A 22,297-nucleotide genomic window follows, 5' to 3' on the forward strand; every position below is an offset into this window, starting at 1 on the left:
TCTATTGTGGTTAGTCTACATCTTTACTTCATTGGATGGCAGCCTACCCTAGAAAGCCTCGTGTAGTTGAGGTACTGTAGCGCACGTAGTTTATAGGGAGTTAGGCGCTCCTAACTTACTCCACTTCGCTCCACTCCGAGTCTCGAGTTCACAGACACACAGTTTACCCACTTCTTATCCACCACTGATGTAAAAAGGGTCAATTTCCGAATATTTTTCTGTTATATTAGGACTATAGTGATGGGTAGTTCCGACCTCGCAATCTGAAGGGAGTCAGAATCTGATACATTAATGATCAGTAGGATGTGTCAATCAGTGGAGTTAAGGCCATATGGTGCACTCTGGAGGAAGAGTAACGACAAATTATAATAATAAAATCCACTGAAAAGTATGCGCACAGCCAACATATCATATTATGAAATGTGTGCGTTATTTTAATGTCCTAAAAATATATCTTCAAACATCCCCCCAGGGGCATAGATTCACTTTTATTCCCATGGGTTTTACTCACCTTAAAGGGGCCCCAAGCCTGTCTGTCAATCAAAAATATGTTTCTAATAATATATTAATTAAAATAGCCTATTGAATTAATCTTAATTTGTACCAACTGAAACATATAGCTGTCAGAGGAGGAGTTTGTTAAAGTACGAGGCATGGAAATGGTAAAAACAATTACACACACACACATTAAGAGCAAAATGGCGGACTTCCTGTTGCATGTTGGGTATAGCTCCAAGAGACATTTTAGTGTGTCTCGATGAAGTACATATGCCCTCCGAATTTCGTTCGCCTACATCAAACTGAAAGGTGGGGCTCGCCATTTAAAATTTTCCAGGGGGCGCTCTTGAGCCGTTTTGCCACGCCCATTTCCGTCACCCAAGAATTATCAAATTTTTCACCGGGACTGACGTATCTGCAAAGTTTCATCCGTTTTCATCGATGTTTAGGCCGCCAAAAAGGCATTTGTTTTGGAAGAAGAAGGTAGAAGGAGAAGGTAGAATAATAATCCTTCGAATTTCAATAGGGCCTCGCACCGCCAGTGCTCGGGCCCTAATAACAGTCTAACATGTTACTAGTAGAAATTACAATGCTCCTTCCATTTAAAAAGGGTATATGAGCTGAGCTGACAAAAATAAAACTAGCAGCGGCAACTGGCAACAAATGCAATCAAGTGAAGTCCAAATGGAACTGAGTAGGTCTGCAAGCATCAACTGTATGGAGAATTAACAATTCTACTACTTCTACAAGAAGTAGCCTCTGACCCAGACCGACCACCAGCCTGACTCTGAACGTCATCATCTAAATTACATGGATGGAAATGGAGATTATTCATATAGTGAAAGCTGGTTTACACAATTAAACAAATGGCACTAACACAATAGACAGGGACTCTGGAGGAGTTTACCTTCAACTACACTAACGTTAGCTGCGCTGCTGTTGTCACTCCAGAGCGCATCAAAAACGGGACATATTCCTATTCAAAGTTATCGCATGCAGTGTGGCCAAATGTTTTTGCATATTTGTAGTATTTCCCCCCTTTGATGATATACTTTTTTTGCAAGCATTGCAAGTGGCCGTGTTGTTATCTTGTCGCATGAAATGTACACTTTCGAACGTTTATGCCTAGACGACATGTTGCTGGCCTCTTCTACCACGGTCTAATAAAACAAAACAAGGCATTGTGCATGCGACGTCATCACGCATGCGCAACAACGACAGGAATCGATAGCGGAATCGTTAAGGATTTTGGCTAATGATTCCAGGGAATCCATTCACTGGGAACCGGTTCTCAACAAGAACCGGTTTTCGATGTGCATCCCTAGCCCGAACCACCTCAACTGGCTCCTTTCGACACAAAGGAGCAGCGGCTCTACTCCGAGTCTCTCCCGGATGACTGAACTTCTCACCCGATCTCTCAGGGAGACCCCAGCCACACTCCGGAGAAAACTCATTTTGGCCGCTTGTATCCGTGATCTCGTTCTTTCGGTCATGACCCATCCTTCATGACCATAGGTGAGGGTGGGGACGAAGATAGACCGGTAGATCGAGAGCTTTGCCTTTTGGCTCAGCTCTCTTTTCGTCACAACAGTGCGGTAAAGCGACTGCAGAACCGCACCAGCTGCTCCGATTCTCCGACCAAGCTCCCTCTCCATGGTTCCCTCACTCGTGAACAAGACCCCCAGATACTTGAACTCCTTCACTTGGGGTAAGGACTCATTTCCTACTCAGAGCGGACAGACCACCGGTTTCCTGCTGAGAACCATGGCCTCAGACTTAGAAGTGCTGATTCTCATCCCAGCCGCTTCACACTCAGTTGCGAACCTATCCAGAGTGCTGGAGGTCGCAGGCAGATGATGCCATCAGGACCACATCATCTGCAAATAGCAGCGACGTGATCCCCAGCTCACCGAACTGCAAACCTACCTCCGCACGGCTACGCCTCGATATCCTGTCCATGAAAATTACAAACAGGATTGGTGACAAAGCGCAGCCCTGGCAGAGGCCAACCCCCACCGGAAAGGAAGACAACTTACTGCCAAGGACATGGACACAGCTCTCGCTCTGGGTGTACAGGGATTGGATGGCCCTAAGTAGGGATCCCCTCACCCCATACTCCTGCATAACCCTCCACAAGGCCTCAAAGTGCTCCTTCCAACACTCAACAACCTCCTCAGTTGAGGTCAGCACTGTCCCTTCCTTGCTGTATACAGCTTGGATGGTCCCCCGCTTTCCCTTCCTGAGGTGTCTGATGGTCTTCCAGAAACACTTTGGTGCCGACCGAAAGTCCTTCTCCATGGTTTCTCCGAACTCCTCCCACACCCGCTGCTTTGCCTTGGTCACGGCCGAAGCCGCAGCCCTCCGGGCCAGTCGATATCCTGTAACTGCAACATGGCCTCAGATCAGCAGGTACGATAACAAAATCTATCATCGATCTTCGGCCTAAGGTGTGGGCATCCTTGTGTTCGAACATGGTGTTTGTTATGGACAAACTGTGACTAGCACAAAAGTCCAACAACACCGGGTGGCCATGCCCGGTGCTGTGCGTGGAGGTTAGCCCCACCAGGTGTAATTGGTATCACTACACCTCCCTCACAAGCTCTGGCTCCTTCCCCCCCAGCAAGGTCACGTTCCATGTCCCCAGAGCCAGCCTCTGCCGCTCTGGTCCGGTCCGTCGGTGCCCACCGCTTTCACTGCCACCTAAGTGGCAGCGCACCCGACCCCAACAATTCTTCCCGCGGGTGGTGGGTCCACGGGACGGAGGTAATGGTGTTTCCACGTAGCTCTTTCCGGCTGGGCCCGGCCGGGCTCCATGGTAAGCCCGGCCACCAGGCGCTCACAGGCGGGCCCTCCGTCTGGGCCTGGCTCCAGACGAGGACCCCGGGCTTCCTCCGGGCCGGGTCTCTCTTCCTCTTAGGTCTTCCATCATGGGTTTTTACCTGTTACCCCAGGTCGGGGGGGTTGGGGGTACTACCACTTGCCCAAGTTGGACCCCCAGACTAGTGGAGGGAAGTAGGCGTCTTACTTCTCCATTCTAGTTTGCACTGAAACTAGCCACTGCCCTGATGTTATTGATTTTACATTTTACATCATTGAACTCAACCCGCCCGTTTTTTTTCCTGCGGCAATATATCCTCTGCGAACCCACGCACCCTATTCAAATTACGCTACTTTTTGTCCACAAATTGCGTGTACTTACACCACCACTTTTAAAATAATGGCTTAACAATTTGTTTGCTTGATGGAGGCTCTTGTAAAGCACCGGGGTTTGGATTATTTTAGAAGTTGGAGAGGATGGAGAGAGATGAAGCCTAATCCAGATTAACAAATCAGTTTACACGTGAGCACGAACGCGCGCATACACACACACACACACACACACACACAAACAAACACACACTTTGATGTTTGTATATGTTAATTGTTTCTCAAGGTTTTAATTGTTTTTGGCAGTGTTCAGCCTTCCTTGGTGACAATAACCCCCCCCCTCCCCCATTATCTTTTTCTGCCTTATTCTCTCTGCCTTATCAAAGACCAATAAGCACCTAATCTGTATACCACAATGGTGGACAACTGAGTTGTACACTCCCCCAGGAGCAAAAAACAAGCTTGTGGTAATGATGATGCTTTTAATTCAGGGCTTTCATATTGCTTTTGTTGCTAGAGGTGAAGAAAATGTAGATATATGCGTGGACTGCGGCAAAAAAAGAAATTTTTCTAATCAGGCTGAATAACAGGATGGATAAAACCGAACACAATGACATAATAGAGGGAATAATAATGTGTTTTATTTTCTAGTGAAATTTGATGTTAAAAGATCACAGTAATGAATTCAAGACATGAACACTCCAATCCAACTGCACTTTAGTCTCGACTACTGCTCATTCTCTTTCATGAAACTCAATGAAAGCTATAACTGTGGAAATGTGAAAGGGTACAAAGATATAATTATTGGTCCCAGACTACTCTTTGATTGAGGCTGGTTTGCAAAATTCTTTCTAAGAAAGAAGAATATGTAACGTTTTGTCACTAGACCTGCCTATGGGGCTGTTTGCGTTTATAGTGATACCAAATAGTGTGCCTGAGTAAGGTCATATCATGAACTTCTAGAACTCTCCTGAGAAATCAAAACAGCCTGTGCCTTTGATGGAGAAATCTACACATGATTACAATCCCAATACCTTCCTAATTTCAGTCCCTGCCTGCACCTCTTCCCCCCATTCCATTAGTGTGTCTAAATTGGGCGAGTGAGAAAAATAGGACATGGCTCAACCTGGTTAAGAACAGATCCATCTATTATCAAAACGCCGGGCTTTAACTTTCAATTAAGGCTCTGCAGATCAAAAGGTATTTCTTTTCATGAACTAATAGTTTTGCAATGACTTCAGAGATCTCCGCCACCGAATGTCTGGAGACATCTCCAGTGAAAATTGTTGCTAGAATAGCGCCTAAAACTGACACTACCAATTAGAACCACTGCCTACATCTCTATTACCCAAATGATGTCCTCCCCTTATCTTCGTCCCTAACTGGAGTGGAGAATCAAAACAAAACATTCACCGCTCCGTTAGGAAGGACCGCCCTAAAGACATTGGATTAGTTCTGCAACGCTGTTTTTTTCAATCTCTCAAATTGTCCACTTTAAGCAACAAAATCTGGATTTATAACACTCCTGGAGACAAGATGGACAGGACAGGGTAAAGATATGACAGTGCAAATGCAATTACAAAATACAGTGCAAGATACAATATAAACAAGGCGCAAATGCAAAATTACACAATCAATCCAGAATGGATTGTGTTGAGTGTGCAGTGAGTGCAGTGTGAAGAGTGAGTGTGTGTGTCTCTAGTTCAGCGTTTAGAGACTGGCTCGTGAGTCTAATGGGATAATACGTAATTTCACTTGACTGAGACCTAGAAAAGATCATTAATCATTTTTGTATTGTAACCCTAGTTCAATCAATTAGTCTGCAGTGAACAGGAAGCAATAGGCTTTTCCTACACTGTGTTCAAGTTCCACTCCTCCTAGTTACTGTTGCAAGCTTTGGAGCACGTTAATAAAATGTCCACTGAACTGCACATGCCTGATGATTCTCTCAAGGATTCCTCACAATATTGTTGTATGTTATTTGCCAAATGCCACTACTTTGTCTAAGAGAGTTCTACAGAAAGGCCTGAACTATTTTACATAAGGATATATCCATGAGATTTGGATTTCGGACAGAGCAGGTGACAACATAAGAGTTGATGCTAGGTGTTGGCGATCCATGCGGAAGGCACAGACACCTCACAAACTCCAGATTGAAATTCATCACGACAAAATCATGGAGTCTAACTGCACATGTAAAGCAGGGTGTGGCATCCATTCTTAGAAAATAAGCCTGTGAGAATGATCTATTAACTACTAGCTACGGGCTAATTAGCTACTGTACATCAAGCATCTAACGTTACTAGCTTGGTAGCTTTTTGTGTCGGTGCTGTTGTAAACTGATGTGTGGAGGGAGGTGTGGAGTATCCTGCAGCTTGTTTTCTTATAACATTATGGTACAGCAGCCTGCAGGTCAGTTTTCTGTATGTTTTAAGAACCATTTTCTTCAAACTAATGTCTAATCTATGAACACAACATGGGACAAGCTTTGTTTGTGAGACATCAGAGGCATGGTCTTAAGAAATCAGGCAACCTTATTGGTTATAATTCCCTGTGTGATTGACAGGTCAAAAAGGTCTATTTCTGTTTTCCTTCTAAAGGAAAATGACTGAAGTCTTTTGTTGGACATGCAACAGCAACTCTTGATGTACAGACAATTAGAGACACTCTCTGTCACCATTGCCAGCTCCCCTCATTCAGCTATCCTATCCAACGCTGTTATATAAGATGACTGACTCTCCCTCTCTCTCACACATGACAGCACCCATAAGCACCATGGATGGTGGAGTCTCAAACGTCAGCCCTCGATATCTCACCATCTTTCTCCTCACCTCCTTCTCAACAGCAATTTAAAATGGCAGAGCTGTGGGGACGAACCTCAAATCTTCTTCTCCATGTTGTCCTAAAAAAAAGGGCAAGGAGGAGGTGAGGACATATGGCTGTATTGTATTTGAGGGATTTCGGGAAAAAAAAGATGGTTGAGATTCAAACTCTGGCGTCAGTCTCTCTCTCTCTCTCTCTTTCTCTCTCTCTCTCTCTCTCTCTTTCTCTCTCTCTCTCTCAGCTTTAGAGCTCTCTTAATCATTGGGGTTTGTTGTGGTTGTTTCAGATCCAGCGCCGCGTGACCTTTCACCTCCCGGACGGCTCCCAGGAGAGCTGCAGCGACAGCGGCCTGGGCGACCCGGAGCCCAGCAGCACCGCCAGCGCCACCCAGGCCCTGCCGCTCGGCCTCGCCCAGGACGAGTACTACGAGCACACCTCGCCCAACAGCCGCACCGAAGGGGACGGCAACTCGGACCCCGAATCCAGTGAGTGTAGCACTACTATTCCCCCACCCTCCTTTATGTAACGTACGTTGCTTCCTTACAGGGGCGTTCCACAAAATTCTGGGCCCTATACATTAACAATCTCTGTGGGCCCCCTTCCTCTTTTGATCCATGACTTTCATGCATCTTTTGATAAAGAACATTTATTATTAAATAGGAGCCAATACCGGGACAAAAATACACAAAATAAGAGAGAGCTGTCTCTCTGTGTGTGTGTGAAAAAATCTCACACCAAATAAATTCCAGGATTTTCAAGGGCCCCCTCCCTAGTGGGGCCCTTGGTAGTCAGTTCCACTTCCCGCCCCCCTGTGACACCCATGCTTCCTTAACACGAGGAAGCCACACGTGCAATTTGCGACTATTCACTGACAGCAGAAATGAATACGAGACAGATATGAGCTTTATCTGAATTGGAGGCACTTGGAGTTTCCGCCCCCACTATTAAAGATGAACAACTTGATCGTCAGTATCCCAGTGATGCTGGTTACATCATCTTGCGCGAGGCGACATTGCAATAAAAAGGCCCCGTAGTGAAGAGACAGTCTCCGGTCTTCCGAGGTCCGACGTTATTCCGGCGGGGCCAACCCCCCCACACACACCTCCCGTCGCCTAATCACACAGGGACGGTGAGAGTGATGAGAGCAGACCTCCCCTCCCTCTGTGCTCTCTGCAACAATGATGCCGATGAATTACCATGGCTGTGGCTGTCACAGGTCGCACGATTGACGGGTTTCTTTCCTCTGCCAAAGACAGAACAAGGGGGTGGATCGAGATCACTTTGCATACAGGTACACCGACATAAATCCTCTGTGTCACGACTTTGAGCGAGACAGGAGTCGCCTGACTATCATCTGCCTCCCTGCATCTGTTCAGTCAGAGGACGCCCGGGCTGTCAGAATGTGTGTATGTGTGTGTGTGTGCGCGTGCGTGTGTGTGTAATGGTGAATGTATCGTCGAGACAGTAGACAGGATGGCTGGCACTGACAATGATAACTCGCCCCGCAATTGACATGTTTATGCAAGAGTTTCTACTTTGAACAAGAGGATTATGAGGCCACCCAGGGGTCCGTGGTGGTAATAATGCACTTTTCTGGATCATTTTTACTTCCTGAAAGGAAACGATCATCCTGGCCCCTCCCCCACAGCTGCTTTCTATTAAATTCATACCACGCCTTGACGATAATAGTGATTCATCGCTGGGATTCGCTCATATGCAGATGTAATTGCTCATCATCCTATTAATATTCAATGATGTACTGTAAACATATCATAGTTCATAAACCGTCCCTCACAAATACGGTGCCGTCTGCACACGTCCTCCTTCCTCTGGGAGAAATTTAGATGAAGAACATTAGTTTGACTTAGAATTCCATGCTAATGTAGCGATGAATATGTATGTGTAATCCCTATTACTTTGGTACCACAGTGGCAGAGACTAGAGGCTTGGATGTGGACTAATAGTACAAGAGTATATGACAAGTCGTTTGACCATAAAGCTCCTCGTAATGCTCTGTAATAGAACCATATCACACCAGTGTGATTAATGTCAACATAATTCTCACTGATGTGAGGACAGCCTAAGTGAATAGGGCATTCTGTAGCACACTCCTACAATAAGTCAGCGTAAATTGTTTTTTTTGCCCCCCCCTGAGGAATAATTAGACCACATTTCAGTACACTGGACAATCCATTTGAATGAACTTGCATTTTCAACGTAAAAAAAATAAAAATAAAGCATGAACCTAATTCTTATAAACACATCTCTGCTCCAAATAACGGAAACTTGAAAGCAGTTTGAGGCTTGGTGCACCTTGACGTGATTGTTTTTGACAAGATGGAAGTCAACTGAATTACTACTCATGTTGGTCCCTCTTCTTCTCCTCCGAAAGTTCGGAGATAAACCCTGGCATCGCTGTATGCAGTTCAAAGGCAGAGGTGGATCCTCTGTCTATTGACAGCCTCAGAGGTGGCATATGGGTGCCCAAGATGGATTAGATATGGTTATCAATGAGCAGCAGGCTGCTATGGCTGTGCCAATCTCTTATCACATCCCCTCGACTTGTTAAGAAGTGAGAATACGGAAAAGACAGGGAGAGGGGAATGTCCGAAAGGGAGAATCCCAGAAAAGAGAGGTGTATTAGGGATGGATAGAACGGAAGAAAGGGTTAGAGTGAGCTAGAGAGCAAAACCTCCACTTCCAAAAGGGCTGGCTCTTTAAAAGGGTCCTGAATGTCAACTTGCCCCTGAGTAACTATCTGTGAGAAGGCGAAAGATGAGGCATTCTTATGACAATGAATTTCTCAACTCCTCTTTAAAACTGCATCTTTATTAAACCACCCCCTCTTGAAATAAAGTTGATATGACATTTATGCTTCTATTATTTATGAGGTAGGAGGCAATTCATTTTATGGTCTCTTTTGCTTTCCCTCCCCAGGCTTACTTTATCCGATTGTCAGCACTCTTCTGTTGTCGTCATTCAGACACACACTGCCTCCCAGCTTTTAATTTTCCCTACTCCGTCTTCACAAACAGATAAACACCGCAAATTAATATCATTAGCATGTCTGGTCATAGCTCCTCCCTCCATGCGCCGAACAGATGGCATTTACAAAAATACACATCCAATACAATTAGCACCGATGGATCCTACCTGTCCCTGTGGGCCAGACTGGAATGCTTTGTACCCTGCTTCAAATGCAGTGGATTCACCCTGATAGGCAGGAAATCTATCACCATGGAAATGTGGGAATGTATCCAGTGGTTGCAAACCCATTTAGCGGCTCTGCACCTTCACTTATGTATTGTCACAACATGTGGCACAAGAGCGATAGGTTGCTTGTCTTCAGTTAAGCCCAAAGGATAATTAGCAGGAGGAAAATATGAGGGTGGGATCCGACAAGGAAGTGACAATTTATAGAACTCTACTTCTACAGAGGCTCCAGACATCCGCTATTTGAATGTAGTGATTGTAATAATTATTGTTGGCATTCTTCTAAGTGAGCTGGTGGTTGTTATAATTAACGTGAGCTCTTGGAGGTGCAGCAATAAAACAACGACTGAACATAAACATTGTGGAGCTACTGTATTACGTGTTTAGTCAGCAATGACGTAGAGTACTTAAAGGCAAAGTGAATGCTGGTTCCCAGGTCATGTTGTGATTAGTCATAGGCAGATCTTCCTCCACAGTGCCAGCGCTAGAGAAAGGTCTGGCTGCAACCCATATCATTCTGGGGGGGGCGGGGGGGTGACACTGTATTTCTTTAAATCAATCACAATCGGCTTGGACGGCTTTTAAGTTGTTGTTTTTTCCAACGGTGCCCTTGCAAGATAGTGTCGGGGGATTGAGCAGTCAATGAGAGGCTTATTCTAAAAACCTACATCCTGTTAGTCAGACTATGTTGTGATAGGCTCAGACAAAGTTAAGTGCAGTTATGGTTTAATGGTCAACATGCTTTTTTTTTTCTTTTTCCCCAAGAGTGCTGAATTTGTTCAACGGACAATTTCTAATATTTTTGTTTTCGGCCCATATTGTTGTGAGTGAAAGGATATAAAGGCCTTTGTTTTTTCCTGGCTAAAAGCATCTCACAGAAATGTAGTTTGTAAGAGTGTATTTGTCAATCAGACAGGATGCGCCTCATGGCTGTGGCATATGGCTTTCAGATGACCAGCTTATGCCTTGTGAAGGACAAGAAAAAAAGTGATAAGATCTAAAACCGTGATTAAAATAAGCCAATCCTTTTAAGATGCTAACTATAATAAGATTTCCGTTTTCTACGTAAATGCTGAAGGACTACAGACTTATAAAGACGATTTTTACATATTCTCTACAGTGTTCCCTTGAATAATCAAATCAAACTTTATTTGTATAGTGCATTTCATACACAGAGGCAACACAATGCGCTTTACAGAGAGCAATGGGAGGGTGGGCATACGACCCACCCCTACGTATTCCAGTGAGAAGCAAAAAAAAAACAGTTTCACCATAATGAATATCAATAATGAAATACCATTACATTTTTGTATAGATAAAGCTAAAAATGTGACTTCTTTCACTTACATTTCATTGATTGAATAGTCACAAAAATGCAATCCCAGTCAAGGGGATTCCTTCCAAATTAAGGAGTGTGTGTGTGTGTGTGTGTGTGTGTGTGTGTGTGTGTGTGTGTTATTGTGTGTATATATTATACAACAAAGAGATATACCCTGGTTCCTGGAGATAAACCCTGGTTCCTGGAGATAAACCCTGGTTCCTGGAGATAAACCCTGGTTCCTGGAGATAAACCCTGGTTCCTGGAGATAAACCCTGGTTCCTAGAGATATACCCTGGTTCCTAGAGATATACCCTGGTTCCTAGAGATAAACCCTGGTTCCTGGAGATAAACCCTGGTTCCTAGAGATATACCCTGGACCCTGGAGATATACCCTGGTTCCTAGAGATAAACCCTGGTTCCTGGAGATAAACCCTGGTTCCTAGAGATAAACCCTGGTTCCTGGAGATATACCCTGGTTCCTGGAGATAAACCCTGGACCCTGGAGATAAACCCTGGACCCTGGAGATAAACCCTGGTTCCTGGAGATAAACCCTGGTTCCTGGAGATAAACCCTGGTTCCTGGAGATAAACCCTGGTTCCTGGAGATAAACCCTGGTTCCTAGAGATAAACCCTGGTTCCTAGAGATAAACCCTGGTTCCTGGAGATAAACCCTGGTTCCTAGAGATAAACCCTGGTTCCTGGAGATAAACCCTGGTTCCTGGAGATAAACCCTGGTTCCTAGAGATATACCCTGGTTCATGGAGATAAACCCTGGTTCCTGGAGATAAACCCTGGTTCCTGGAGATATATCCTGTGCATTACGCTAAATATTCTGAGCCAAGACCCACTGTGTGACACATCACGCTAAAGAAAGAATTATTCTATTTTGACCCAACTCTTAACTGGTTTTTCAGTTCAACTATTGTCTCTTTATTCTCGGAGATCACTTAGACAGACTATCTTCTTTATGACAACAGAAGTTTCAGGACACAATCATTCATATGTTTGGTGAAGTAAACGTGATACAACAACATTATTATTTATGCAATGGAGTACAATCTCCATTTCACTTTGACTGCGCTTATTACATTATGCAATTACACATAATGAATGTGGGTCTTAATTATGTTAACTTGTGCAAATTTCAAATCCCCATTGAATTCCATGTGGAAACATTGTGACACTGACCAATGGCATATCATTTGTAATGTGACTAAATCCATTCAGCCTACTTCAATTAGCCATAATTAGTGTTACAATGTCATTGGCAACCAGGGGGAAAGTGACCCAGCTGACATGCTGTGAGGATGGAACATTCTTGTTCAGGGTTTAATGAAGTCCAGCTTTGTGTTGTGGGCTTGAATAATCTAGGCAAGTGCTCTACCCAACAGTGGTATCCCTCTTGGAAGGGAGACAGACTCATACTGTAACAAAGAGAGACCAGGCGTTATCCTTACTGGGATGATGTAATGTGTGTGTGGCGCGGGTATATGGCATGGCGTTGAATATGATCATACTGTACTAACAATTTTCAGGTTTTGGACAGTATTCTGTTTTTTATTATTATTATAATTATAATTATTATTATCATCACCTTTATTTAAACTCGAGGTATGAGCCTCATTTACAGTGATGTCATGTAAGTACAAAGTATGCCTTGCACCAAATACATGATACAAGACAAGCATCATCCTACAGTACATTTGTAGAAAAATAAAATTACAAACAAGATTCACATAAAACAAGTACATACAGAATTAAAGTGATCATACAGTAGTGATTTAAAATGACTGAGGGGAACTAAAGAATCAAGTTGAAAAGTAATTTGAAGTGAGTTCCAGGCCTAAGGAGCATAAAATGAAAATGCAGTTTTACCCAGTTCGGTTCGAACTCTTGGGATATCTAAAAGGAGCCGATCACAGGAGCGAGTGTAATGTGGGCCGGAGGTCTGGACAAGCATTGAGATAATGTAAGATGGGAGTTTACCTAAAAGGGCCTTGTAGATAAAAATGTGCTGAGTTTCAGCATAGGGGCAGTACAGTATGATGTTGTATTTTCAAATTCCCATTAGATCATTGGCACCAGATTGCTTTCAAAACAGTTCTCAGCAAAATAAATACATAGTGCGGCCGTGTGCCCCTGTGGCTCCCCCAACTTTTGTCACAGCCCAACTGGGGCCTGCAGAAGAGCAATGTCCATTATTTAGCTACATACAGTACAGTACTGTAGATGGAGGGTATGATTTTAAGATGATTTGACATATTTTACGTTCTCCCGTGTTTGGTTGGCAAAGGGTCTGAGGCTAAGATTCTGAGTCAAGAGGGCCGATTTAAATGGACTCATCGGTATCCTTCCCAAGCCAGTGGGATTTGATGGAAGTGCTCTGTTCTCAGAGGTGATGCGGAGCAGAGAACCCGGTTTCATCTGGTTCAAATGTCACATGAGTTGTGTCTTACAGAGACAAGCTATTGATCTGGGGGGAGTCAACTAAAATGGCTGAGATCTTTCCCTCCTCTCCTTCAAGAGCCTGGAAAGTATCACTTTAGAAACCTCTTTTTCCTCATTTTCATAATCATCTTTGCCCATGCTGCTAAAACTATATTATACATTAAGTTAATACTGTTCATTATGTAGCCAGGATATAAATCATAGCACAGCATACTAGGCTTCATACTGTGTGGTCTTGACAACAAGAATAATTATATGGCCTTTATTAGACACTTTTATTTGCAAATTGAAAAGAAATTGAACTAAAAGCACACGGCTAAACTAACTGAGGACCACAATTGAACAGCCCAGTTTTGAGCTGTAGTGCAGGCCATCCACAGAGTTGTGTGTGAGTGACACATTTGACATTGAATGTGTATTCTACTTCTTCAAAACAGATTACGAGTTTAGGCATACTGACAGGATATCTATAAGGTTTTTTATTGGCTCTGAAGCCCCAAAAATCCCCATATCATCTTTTTTAAATTAACATTCAGAAAAGGGATTACATAACTTTTTAATGAGAAACTGATACCTTTCAGTGATAACACATCCATCAAATCCACCATCTTTTGAGAGTGTGTCCTAGAGGATGTTATTTTAAATGCTTTCAATGAGAGTTAAGGTTTCTTGGAAAGGTTGGACTGAGGAATAGAAGGCAGCTACAGTAGTAATTTTAATGTCCCATAACCTTTGCACTTTAGGTATTTATGTGTTGTTCCTAAGTGTCGAAAGAACACACATGCTTATGTTTACATTATATTACATTACATTACATTGCAGGCATTTAGCAGACACTTACTGTATATCCAAAGCAACTTACAGTAATTACATTTAACTTAGGAAGTCAGTGTACTACTACTCGCTGGAATTTAATCTCCTTTCTAAATCAGTGACTAAGAGCATAATCTAGTGCTAAAGCCAAAGTGCAAGATAACAAAATAAAAATATAATAGGTGATTATGAGGGAGGATCCTGGTAGTACTTTTTGAAGTTGTGAGTTTGACCTTGTGGCAAAAGATGGGCAGCGACTCTACTGTCCTGACGTTAGAGGGCAGTTCATTTCACCACTGCGGGGCCAGGACAGAGAAGAATTGTGACCACGTCGATCGACCGCAGGGGCCTCGGGGTGACAGGGCAACCACTCTCCTCGAGGTAGCAGAGTATAGTGGTCAAGAGGGGATGTAGGGCTTGACCATGGTCTGGAGATAGGAGGAAGATTATATCTGCCTTTCCCCCATACAGCCTGTTGTTATGGACTGGTCCCCGTACCTTAGCCACATGCCCATTCAAAATTGCTTACTGGGCTAACGTTAGCATGTGAAATTTGTGTTCGTAGCTAAATCTGTCCATATAAAAAAGAAAACAGTGTTCAGTGGTGCATCACTGGCGGTGGTGCATCACTAAAACGAAATAACACCCGTCTGAAATCCCACAAGATTTACAACGGGAATTCCCTGCCAAATACCGCAATGGTGAAATGCTGCAGGATGGAAAGATTCTAACCTCCCACACCTGTAGCTAAATCTGTCCATATAAAAAAAAACTGCAGATACTGTATCTTAGTTACAAAAAGATTGAGCTAGTGAGTATTAATTCAGCTTTGTGTTTAAATGTGTAGTACTTATTTCATTTTGTGTTTATATGTGTAGTATTTATTTAGCCTGGAAGCCAGACTCATCGCGAATCGTTTTCTTAATAGTCTGGACTTCCAGCCTCCTAGAACGATTTGAGTGAGTAGGAGTACTTGCATTGACAGACGAACTCCTTCAACCAATCAGTGTAACAAAACATAGATCAAACTTTTGCCAAATCCAGTCGGAAGAATGCCGAAACCGTTGAGAAACTCCACTAGAACTCTTGTTCTTCTTTAATGTTGTTATTGAGTCTACTTCTCTCATTGAGTCTATGGCAGCGTTCCAAATCGCATACTTCTACTTTTTACTACCAGTACACACTACATCTGCCCCTAGAAAGTACAGAAGTTACACCTTGGAATTTGACCTCATCCGTCTATGTCCATAAAGCGACATTCGTCCACAGCTGGGATTTATCAAAACACCTGTCTGTCACGGCGTGACTCACACATGTGACATTATTTCCGCTGAGCACTGGATTGTGGGTCAGAATAGTCAGAAAAGTATGTTTGCCTGCATACTGCAAAATACGACCGGATGTAGAAGGAAATTTGTAAAAGGGATTTGTGTGGATTCTCCTCGTCTGGCCTACACCTGCTGGAAGCTTTCTTCAGCTGACTGTTTGGGTTGCCCTATCGACAGGGCCTGCTTGAACTTTGATTATCAACAAATTGGATTCCATTGAGGATCCGGAGAGATTTATCGATATGAGCTAAGAAAAAGATGAATGAGGGGCGCCCCGGTAGCTCACCGGGTAAGGCGCGCCCCATATAAAGGCTAGTCCTTTGCAAGGCGGACCCGGGTTCGATTCCCGGCTCGGGTCCTGTGCCGCATGTCCTTTCCTCTCTCTCTCCCATGTTTCCTGTCTCTCTCAACTTTCCCATCCCATTAAAGCTGAAAAGCCCTAAAAAATATCTTAAAAAGAAAAAGAAAAAGATGAATGAAAACGATGTAAAGTAGAAGACCTCAAAGGACATAATTGAAGATTCCAGACCTTTGCCAGGAAAAAGAGAGCATTCCTCTGACAGTGGTGGGAGTGAGCCAACCGTGATGGTAGGACATTCTTCTGCTACAATCCATTGATAAAAGGCTTGCAAAGTTGGAGATCCTGGCTATCATGAGAGAGGAACTGGCCTTTCTCAGGGTGAGTTTGGAGTATAGTCAGAGGCAAATTGATGATTTGGTGTGGGAGAATGTGGGACTAAAAGATTAATTGCAATCTGTGGAGAATAAGGTGACTGCTATTGAAAGGAAGAACAAGCAGCTGAGAGACATTTTGATGGACCTCCAATGCCGCTCCATGAGTGACAACCTTGTGTTCTCTGGAATTCCTGAGGACACCAGCACAGACTGTAAATCTGCTGTATGGCAATTTATGACTGAACAGTTAAAATGACATCAGAAATGAGTAAACACATCACCTTTTCTCATGTGCACAGAATGGGGAAAGGTTCTAAGAGTAGGCCGAGAGCTATCGTGGCTCGATTTGAGCATTTTAATGAAAAGGAATTTGTTAAAAGCAAGGACAGGGGACTCAGGAACATAGTCTTTGGGATAAATGATCAATTTCCTCCTGAGATAAATGCAAGAAGGAAGATCCTGCTCCCAATTATGAAAGATCAACAGAGGCTTAACGAGCGCACCTCACTGATTGTTGACAAGCTGTGCATAAACAGCCAGGCGTATAGAGACACAAGGAACACACGGTGGTTATTCTACACCTGCCTGAGGGGTCTGGTCCTGGCTGGACACACGTTTTGATTTTGGCTGTTTTTCTAGTATGGCATGATTCAAGGTGGGATAGGTAGTTTGCTTTTGGCTTTATTTGGTAAAATTGGCATAATATCCTTTCAGCTATCAGTAACAGAAGTGCTCTGAGAATCAACTTGGATCTCCGTGTTGACCGCTGCCTCTGAATCCGTGTATGGTTCGTTCTTTGGTTTTTCTGTTTCAAAACGAAATTGGAAAAACAAAAAAACGAGTGAATTTTCGTTTTTCCGTTTTGGTTTTAAAACAAAAAAAGAGAAAAACCAAACCGAGAAAAACCGAGATGATTTGGTTTTGTTTTTCAAAACGAAAAATCAGAAAAACTAACGCTGTGTGGTTTGTTTTGGTTTGCGTTCGGTGTACGCTCGGCGCATATACCGGCTGCTGCCGAGTGGGCGTCATCTGCCTGTCATCCATGGACTGACTATGAAACGTGCCTAACCCCCGAGTCGCTCTGGCTCCTTCCGACCGTAACACATCTAGAAATCACCAGGGGGGTGGTTATTCTACCTACGGCTCTGGGAACAAAGGGTGCTGTTCCTAAATAAACTAGGTTGATGCAAACTTTTGGCTTCTTCGATCAGTCCATTTTGAGGCAGCATTCCAGGGTGCTGAACCGATCGACACATGCGTAGCCTACAGCATTCATAATTGGCTACATTGTTGATGGAAAATACTCTTTTACATTCTAAGTGCCTTATATATATTTCATATATTTTCATTTATGAATCACCAGTGACAGGCCTACTTGTGTTCCCCACAAAAGTGCCATTGCGCACGCAGCAGAATGTCTGACTCTGAAAACATCAACTGACGCAAATAATGTCCAATAACCCTGATAAAAAATCGGAAAATAAATTAAATGGAAAAAAAAAAGAAATAACATTACATGATGACGTGACCCCAACAAACATAATGGGGAAAACGCTGAGATATGCATGGAGAGCAGGAGTCGAAGCCATGCCCACCAAATATCAACAGCTCACAGATGCACGGGACAATGTGACAGGTAGGCTAGAAATAATAGCAAAGGACACATTCAAGATGACACAACAAACAACATGTATAGGCAACAAAAATGGCCCATATGATAGAGTATGAATACATGGTCAACCGTGGTGGCCTGATACCCAATGCACCAACTCCCCGTTGCTCGTGTGTGTGATGACAGACTATCCAACAGCTATCCAAATGGCAATCACATCCAATTACGCACAGCTAGGGCTATTGGTTAATGCAGAATATTGTATATAATGATCCGGGGGTAGTTGCACACAATTGATGGGGATGAACTACTGTATCTTATACTGTATGTCCATTCAAATAAGGGATGGTTGCAGAATAATCATGGTCAAACCTGTTCCATCTCGCGGGCGGGTCCAGTGGGGACAACACCGAAAAATATGCACTACAAGGTCTACCTTGGTCCAGGTGTACCGCCGTCCGACAGCTTAATTATTTAAGGACATTATTTATTGGACATTATTTGCGTCAGTTGATGTTTTCAGAGTCAGACATTCTGCTGCGTGCGCAATGGCACTTTTGTGGGGAACACAAGTAGGCCTGTCACTGGTGATTCATAAATGAAAATATATGAAATATATATAAGGCACTTAGAATGTAAAAGAGTATTTTCCATCAACAATGTAGCCAATTATGAATGCTGTAGGCTACGCATGTGTCGATCGGTTCAGCACCCTGGAATGCTGCCTCAAAATGGACTGATCGAAGAAGCCAAAAGTTTGCATCAACCTAGTTTATTTAGGAACAGCACCCTTTGTTCCCAGAGCCGTAGGTAGAATAACCACCCCCCTGGTGATTTCTAGATGTGTTACGGTCGGAAGGAGCCAGAGCGACTCGGGGGTTAGGCACGTTTCATAGTCAGTCCATGGATGACAGGCAGATGACGCCCACTCGGCAGCAGCCGGTATATGCGCCGAGCGTACACCGAACGCAAACCAAAACAAACCACACAGCGTTTGTTTTTCTGATTTTTCGTTTTTCCGTTTTGAAAAACAAAACCAAATCATCTCGGTTTTTCTCGGTTTGGTTTTTCTCTTTTTTCGTTTTAAAACCAAAACGGAAAAACGAAAATTCACTCGTTTTTTGGTTTTTCCAATTTCGTTTTGAAACAGAAAAACCAAAGAACGAACCATACACGGATTCCTCTGTATTTTGGATTCAAAGAATGCACCGCTCCCGAATGTATTGACCAATCGGGGTCTCTATCTCGTCACACCTACCAGTCATGTTTGGAGGGAGGGACTACATCATGATTGACAGGAGGGAGAGGCGGGTTCTTTTGAAAAAGATGACCAATCGGAGGCCTTGTTGACGTCAAACTACCTACCCCACCTTTAAGTATGAAACTATGGAAGCAGTTGACTGTTCCTGGGATTGCATTTTCAAATTGGGATTGCATTTTCATTTTCCACTTTTGCATGCATTCTTTCAGTCAATATTCAAAATCAAATGCAATCGTGTGATTTGCATTTGCATTTTCATGTAGCTTCTATGCACATTCGCTGTCAAAATTGTAGCTGACAAAATTAAAATGTTCATTCTAATGTTCATTCTAATATGCAATTCCACAATAGCATTTTCATTTTCCACTTTTGCCTGCATTATTTGAGACAATATGAAAATTGTTATGCAATAATGTGATTAGTATTTGAATGTCCATGTTCTAGTACACGTCTGCTTTGGAGCTTACTTGTCTCGTCATTAGGCTTATGTGATGTTCAGAATGAACATAAATCACAAGTCATTATTAGTCCTAAAACTAAAACTATGGAAAAACTATAATAGGTGCAGATTCCTGGTTTTATACGTGTTAGTATGAGCCCTCCGAGTAGATTTGCGAGATTTGCAATGCAAATTGTTTTCTAAGGATGTGGGACTTTGAAAAATCCTGGACGTGGAGTAACTGCTTTATAACGTAACATCCGTGGGAGAGAAATGTGCTGCGCACAGCCGACCTAGATGACTTAGAACAAAAGATGTGGGACCTTTAAAATTCCTGGAGCTGGAGTAATTTGAGTAGGCTTGAGACCTGGACAATTAAAATACCAATGCTCTACTTGTTAACATGTTCAGTATGTCTCATGTCTGGTTTGGAAATGGATCAATTTCCGCCAAGTTTGATTGTGTTTTGGGATAATGTATTCTGGACCCTGCAGGGGGAGGTCTCAAACAGCCCAGCACAAAGGCCGATCATCCAACAATTCACTGTGCTATGACACTGACTGTGATTCCTAAAATGGAATATATAGCTTGCACTGCATATTCAACCTATAAAATATTTGTGTGTGTGTGTGTGAGAGAGAGAGAGAGAGAGAGAGAGAGAGAGGAGAAAAGACTTGCTCTGAAATCCCCTCAGACTGTTATGATCTCATTAGCCCCACCGTTGAGTCACTATCAGTAACAGAGACAAAAGTTCAGAGTCCCTCCCTCCGAACCCCTTCTTTGTGGTCTTTAATGATAGGCTGCAGTACCTTGACCTCACATATGATCTGTGCTTGCACTCGTCAAATTCCACAAGGCCAGGACTCTCTTTATCTTCAATAATGCAGTTTTGCTTCGATAGTAGATAGTATCTTCATCATTGGCCAGATACCTTTAGGTTTGAAAAATATCCTTGAAGACCCACCCCTTTTCCCCTCTCCCTTCAGCTTACAAAGATGGTTGATTCCGTGTCGAGGCTGCCTACTGTGTAATATAAGATAAGATACTTTTAGAATCCCTGTGGGGGTTTCAGCAGTAGAAAAGGTACAGCAGCAGTGGGAAAATGTACAGCGGAATAGATTGAGAATATACACAGATAATATACATAATATATACAATTAAATAACAAGGAAAATTAAAAGAAAATGACACCATAAAAAATAATACTAGTATATGTATATTACATATATACATACATATAGTCTGTAAAGATATATGTATAATAATACTCATATACATACATACATACATACATTAATACATACATACATACAAACATACATATATGTATAATAATACCCATATACATACACACATACATACATACACACACACACACACACACACACACACACACACACACACACACACACACACACATACATACATACATACATACATACATACATCCATACATCCACAGCACTCAGGAACACAGGAACTCACGCCCTGACAGAGAGTCTGATGGCCGCTGTCTCAAAGCAGTGCCTGAACCGCTCTGTATCGCACCTGGGCGGGAGTGTGCCGCTGCAGTCGGACTTTCCACTCTTTTCAGATGCAGGAGGAAAACACGGGAGGCTATGAAAGATGGATAGAGCAATGTTTTATTCAAAACCCTTTGTTATAGATAGCCTTTACAAAAACCCTGCTCCTTTTCATGTGGGTCCCTTCGAGCTTTGCAACTGGATCAGACAGATGGCAGAGAAGCTGGACCTGAAGATTAAACTTACATTGGGATGGAATTACTGTCTGATCATGTTGACCTATCACCAGATTTAAGATATGAAAATCATGTAGAGCACCTGGCTGCTATTCTGTAGTGCATTTGAAATGGAACTCAATTCCATGTTGACCTTTGCAGAGTGTTAATAGATGGCAAATGATAATGACATCATGCTCGCCATATGAATAATAGATAGGTCTACCATTTGTTTTTAATGGGGCAAGTCCCGTGGTAGTTAATATGCATTCGCTGTGATGCTAGCTGCAGGTTTAGGGTGTGTGGAAATACAGTAAAAAATAATAATAATAATAATACAATTGTATATGGAAACAAGTAAAAAGAAAATGTGATAATTCCTCATAAATATCAAAATTTGACAAAAATACTTCAACACTAGGCACCAGGAGTCACTTTACTGTAAGTTGTGTGATTCTGTTCTTTTTTGTGGGCATCTGCATTTTGTAAAATCAGCGCGTGCGTGTCTCTCTTCAAGGCGTAGCACCGTGAATAGATGAAGATGCGCGCTCTCGTCCCTTTCTCATTTTTCACGGTCAGGCGGCCTCAAGGATAAAGATGAGCTCAGAGGGACTTATTGACCAAAATAACTGTGCATCAATATGTCTCCCGAAGGCTGAACAGGCCGATCGTCAGTGGGGTTGTATTTTCAGCTGCTCTCTCAACCTTAGTGCAGTTGGCCTGGGTTGTCCCCATATCTCATGAACAATATGTCTAAGGCTATTTTAGATTCTTCACAATCGCTGTCAAAGTAACATATTGTGTGAATGGTAACTGACAATGAATTTTAGTGGGTGAATGAGTATACTACTGTAGATAAATTAAAACACCAGTGTTCATTGTGAAACATGTTTCCTTTTCTTTAGACCATACTGTCTATTCTGAGACAAATAACCGCTTAGATGAAGTTTGACATAAAGGGTATAATGATAGACTTAAGT

At 42.9% G+C, this 22,297-nt stretch overlaps 1 protein-coding gene across 2 annotated transcripts in view; it reads left to right on the top strand.

Annotated features, from left to right (window-relative positions):
* pcdh11 (protocadherin 11) overlaps positions 1-22,297 on the top strand; it is a gene marked incomplete at both ends in the record, with an annotated part of 154,635 nt that overhangs the window by 89,678 nt on the left and 42,660 nt on the right. For both annotated transcript variants that reach the window (XM_084448742.1, XM_084448743.1), the window contains one exon: positions 6,755-6,953. In XM_084448742.1, coding sequence (XP_084304868.1) covers positions 6,755-6,953 — 199 coding nt within the window. The remainder of the gene's footprint in view (positions 1-6,754; positions 6,954-22,297) is intronic.

The sequence above is a fragment of the Borostomias antarcticus genome, assembly GCF_949987555.1.
Source record: "Borostomias antarcticus genome assembly, chromosome: 14".
NCBI classification, from domain to species: Eukaryota; Metazoa; Chordata; class Actinopteri; order Stomiiformes; family Stomiidae; genus Borostomias; species Borostomias antarcticus.